The sequence below is a fragment of the Protobothrops mucrosquamatus genome, unplaced genomic scaffold (genome assembly GCF_001527695.2).
Source record: "Protobothrops mucrosquamatus isolate PMUCROS unplaced genomic scaffold, P.Mucros_1.0 scaffold6385, whole genome shotgun sequence".
Taxonomy (NCBI): Eukaryota; Metazoa; Chordata; class Lepidosauria; order Squamata; family Viperidae; genus Protobothrops; species Protobothrops mucrosquamatus.
This window is the reverse complement of record NW_015392212.1, coordinates 3,857-9,011: the sequence shown is the minus strand read 5'-3', so window position 1 is coordinate 9,011 and position 5,155 is coordinate 3,857. Positions and strand designations below refer to the sequence as shown.

At 45.8% G+C, this 5,155-nt stretch overlaps 1 protein-coding gene across 1 annotated transcript; it reads right to left on the bottom strand.

Moving 5' to 3' along the window:
• Positions 1 to 3,462: 3,462 nt before the first annotated feature.
• Positions 3,463 to 4,650, bottom strand: LOC107300217 (interferon-inducible GTPase 5-like). Its single transcript, XM_015829555.1, has one exon. The coding sequence runs from the start codon at positions 4,648 to 4,650 to the stop codon at positions 3,463 to 3,465; it is 1,188 nt and encodes a 395-aa protein (XP_015685041.1).
• Between the last annotated feature and the right edge of the window lie 505 nt (positions 4,651 to 5,155).

The window sequence follows — 5,155 nt, the reverse complement described above, 5'->3', positions numbered from 1 at the left end:
TCCACAGTGTTATGTCCTGGGCCAGCAGGCACAGGCTGCAGCGATTGGCCCGGGCAGACCATGTGGATGCCCGAGACAAGAAAGGCTGCTCCCAGCCTTTGCAATGATTGGCCGCAAGGTATTGTGCAGGGGGGCTATAAAAGGGGGCCACACCATTTTAAAATCTGTTCTGTTGGTGTTGTAATAAAGGAGAACTGTTGGAACTCGTTGCTTCGTCTCAATGCCATGCCGGGCGCCAGAGGGCCGAGGCGGATTCCAATGGCCAGAGAGGCGTGGGGACCGGCTCGGCACCACAGCTCAGTTCAGCCAGCAGCAGCGGCAGCAGCAGAGCAGTCCAGCAGCGGCGGCAGCGTTGGAGCAGCCCAGCGGCAGCGCAAGCAGCGGCCCAGACCCGGCTCGGCTCAGCCCGGCTGCCCACGCAGCTGAGCCTGCCCGGGGCAGCGTCGGGGGCATGCGCGATGGCGCTGCGGCTGCAGGAGCATGCGCTGTTGGAGAAGGGTGCCATGGAGGTGGAGGAGCCAGCGGAGGAGGAGGAGGAGGAGGGCGGCAGCGACCGGACAGAGTAGCAGTGTCTCGGTTCCTAAGACCATCGGAAATATGTATTTTCCGATGCTCTTAGGCGACCCCTGTGAAAGCATCGTTTGACCCCCAAAAGGATCGCGACCCACAGGTTGAGAACCGCTGAAATAGAGGAAGCAATAACCCCGCAGGCACATCCCCCCCCTCGGGAGAGATAGAATAGGAATGGGTTCTGACAACCGTTTTATTTTTAAACTTCTGTGTTGCTCATACAACCATCGCAGCATCCCTGGAGTTATGTGATCAAAATTCGGGAACCTGCTGATGGGCATATATTTATGATACATGCAGCATTCGGAGCCCTGGGATTGCCATTTGCAACCTTCCCAACTGGATTCCAACAAACAAACCGAATGGAGCAAGACAGATTCACTGGACGACCTCATGATTCACTTAACAATTGTGGCAAGAAAGGCTGTAAAGTCAGGTGTGACTCATTCAGCAACGTCCTTGCTTAGTAACAGAAACCCTGGCCTCAATGTGGTCCTAAACTGAGCAGTACCTGTAGAAGCACAGGAGAATGAACAGTGAATCCAGTCTCCTCAGGACACAAGGACTGAATCCCACTTACACACTCTTACGTGGCATAGGACAGGGCTTTTCAACCAGTGGTACGGGTACCACCTGTGGTACATTGGCACCTGGCAGGTGATACGCGACCTTCCTAGAAAAGTGGTAGTGGGGGAGGGGAATGAGCTGAACCGGTAGCAGCACCGCACAAGCCTGAGCGAGAGATGGCTGGAGCTGCAGGGCTGTCAGGGCTCAGCGGAAGCGCCAGGATCAGCGCCAGGCTCCAGCTGGAGCTCGGCACTGATCCTGGTGCTTCTGCTGAGCCCTGAAGAAGCACCAATCAGCTGGAAAGCAGTACTGATCCTGACGCTTCTGCTGAGCCCAGAAGAAGCGCCGATCAGCTGGAATGTTGCAGCATCTCCAGGGTCTTGTGATTTACATTCAGATGCTTGGTAACTAATTCATATTTATGACGGTCACAGTGTCCCAGGGTCATGTGAAGTGACCAAAACCTGCTGCAACCACCCAGCAGACGGGGGGGAATAAAAACCAAACACCCCCCCACCCCACCACCTCTGCCAATCCGCAACATAAATGCTCACAACAATGAAAACCTCGGACAGGACGAAGAGCACCACCAGGTGGGCAGGCAGGTGTCTTGCTCAGCTGTGGCTTGGGGGGCACTTTTTTCAGTGCCATTGTAACTTCAAACAGTCACTAAGCGAACTGTTGTAAGTCGAGGACTACCTGTACTTTATCACTTTTTTCCTTTTTTGGGGGGGTCATCAAATTTTTGACACCTTGCTAGGCGACTGGTGGTACTCGGATGTTGCCATATCCTAAAAGTGGTACAATGGGTGAAAAGGTTGAAAAGCCCTGGCATAGGAAGTATTTCTTGGAAATGTAAGGTTTTTCAATGGAAATATGTAAGGTTTTTCAGCTCAGAATCCAAATAAATCCCAAAGAGACTCTGAAAAAGGAGGCTACTGCAAACAAAACAGCTTTATTTCTTTTGATCAAAGGGAAAGCCTGTGGGCTCCTAATCGCTTGTCTCTAACGCAGAGAGACGGAGGAGAAAAGAGAGACACACACTAACAGAAGTTTCTCCTTTTATAACTAGAGCATTATCTTAACATTAGAAGGTTCTTGCGCTCTCTAAGCTCTGCATACACAGTGGTTGGCAGCCAGCCCAAAAACTTTCACTTGTTAGTGTCCAAGCTAAGCTGCGGCAGAGACGCAAAGGGATAAATTTTAAAACCACAGCAGGGAAGTGAAGCTTGCGAGTCAAAGAAAAGGGGGGGGGGATAATATATTGCAAGCTATAGCAGACACATTTAGAGTTATAGCTAAGCATTTTCTTTCTCCTTGGTTAGCACTTTTGCTAAGTTATCTCTGAGCAAAGTACAGAGCACAAACAAGAAAGAATGAACAATGGCTGGGTTATACATAAAAGATTACATTTTGAGAGATCACCTTTTTATCTTTCAGAAATAATAAAACCTTCCTGCCATTTCTTATCACGTACAGTCCTGCCTATCAAAGTCCAGGTTTCCTACAGGTATCAGCAGTAAAACAGCTGCTTTACAAGAAAAAGAAAGTAGCCTTAGACTGCCTTACGTTTTGCTTTCCTGTAAATTGCAGATGCTGCAGAAAAACAGCAGGGTTTCTCAAGCTTGGCAACTTTTCAGATGGGTGGACTTCAAATCCCAGAATTCCCCAGCTAGGCAGAATGTGGACAGTACATAATAATCCTTTGTGCTGCTCTATAAAGAGTAGTTCTCAAACTGCCCTCTGAGGGAGAGAAGGAGAAGTCAAATTCTACCTTCCACATATGGAAGGTGAGAACCTGAGATTATGGTATCTGGTGTAAACCTGGGTAGAGACAAATGGGAACCTCTTTATCATTTATTCAGTTTCAAAATGGCCTCCTCTCATGCCGGTCACCTTGTTTTTCCTTTTAAGTAAGTAGCCAGAGTAGCTGTGAAGGAGTCTGTGCCAACATATCAAGAGAACCCAAAGAACAGACAACAATTCCTTCTAACAGCAAAGAATAGCAAAATCCAGGAGCCTCTAGATCCCTTTTGTGAGTTTGATCCCTTATATTTACTCAGCCTTAGATGATCTTTTGACCTTCTCAGGACTTCCCACAACCCATTACCATAATCAAGACATTTACTCAAAGAGATGACTCCCCCAGTAGAGAAGCATGTATTTCAATCAGAGAATAATTAAAAGAAGCAAGCAAATAGGTAGTTCTAATATTTGAAGCATAATTTTTATGTTCTTCCCCCTGCTTTCATTTGGATGAAATGTTTGACTGCCTCTTTCAAAGGGGAGGTTGGAGCTATCTTGGATCTTTCCCTGGGACTCTGATTACTCAAGAAATTTTGCTAGAACATTTTGGGCGTCTTCCAAAGCATCATCAAGAAAGCTGTTCAGAAAATAATACGTGACAGCATATGAACTTGCTCCACCAAACACAGACCCAATAACAGGTATAAAATCAAGAGCCAGTTCCACAACCGACACAGCTACCCAAACAGATGACCTCATCAAGAGGGAAAATACCAATTCTGCATCGATCACATTGCCTAATGGGGTTTTCTTGATAGCTGACTTCAGCTCTTTAAATGCTTTTCCCGTCTGAGCTGCCAGAAAATGAAGGGACTGGTCGTCTAAGCCAAACACCTTGCAGAAATATTTCAGAGTATCTACCAAAATTCCAATATCACAAGCCATAGAGAGTCCCGGGACAGGCACCGCTCCACAAACACAAGATACCCAAGCTACCTTCTTTATATAGGATTCCATCAGCTCTTTTTTCTTCATCAATTCCTTTTTTGAGAAAATATGCACAGATAGTGTGAAAATATTCTTCTTGTGCTCAGGAAGTTCAGCGGCCATTGTCTCTTTCAGGAGAGGGAAATCATACATGTGCACCTCCCAGCTGGATATCAGGAATACTCTTGCAGAGAAATCAGTTGCCCTTCTAAAAATGTTTTCCCAATAATTCCTTAGGGTCTCCAGGGTTTTCTGCATATTGAAATTTCCTTTCCTCTTTTCACCTTCTATAGTGGCATCCATTTTGCTACACACAAAGTAAAACTTCCTTCCCATTCTTTTTATTTCCTTTGCCAGGAAAGCATCATTTTCAGTGAAGCGAAAGGAGGTAACGATAATAAAGACATCATATTTTTCAAATTGGACCTTCTTCAGATATTCCGTTGCCTGAAATTGAGGTGTTCCAATTCCTGGAAGATCCCATAATTTCATATTAGGAAAAGAGGGGTGAGGAAATGCCTTTGGCTTCATGGTTTCTTCTAAAAGCCCAACCTTGGCTGCCGTATAATCATAATCACTTACACCCCGGAAGGCATTGACAAAGGAGGATTTACCAGATCCTGTCTGTCCAGTAACTGCAATATTAAGGGGGAGATTGTTCATTTTATTTAAATGTTCTTTGTATTCTGCTGCCACTTTAGGGATACTGCCTTCATTCAAATCTCTCTTTAAGTCTTCAAATTCTCTCCTTACACTATCCTTTATAATTGTATTGCCCATAGTTGCTTTTTGGACACTGCAGTGTATCTGGAAAAGAAAAGAGACATTTGGATATTTCTCATCTGTCTGGCACTTCGAACTTTATAATTGGAGAAGACCCCTGAGAATATTGTGGACAGTCAAGAAAGAATAACAGAGTTGGAAGGGACTTGGAGGTCTTCTAGTCCAGCCCCATGCCCAAGCAGGAGATCCTATACCATTCTAGACAAAAGGTTGTCAAATGTCTTCCTAGAAAGCTCCAGTGATGGAGGACCTACAACTTCTTGAGGCAAGCTGTTCCACTGATTAATTGTTCTCATTGTCATGAAATTTCTACTTAGTTCTAGGTTGGATCTCTCCTTGATTAGTTTCCATCTTTTATTTCTTGTTCCTGCCTTCAGGTGTTTTGGAGAAAAGCTTAACCCCCTCTTCTGTGTGACACCTCAAATATGGGAAGATTGCGGTCCTTTCACCCCTAGTTTTTTTTAATTGGGCTAGACATACCCAGTTCTGGCACCCGTTCATC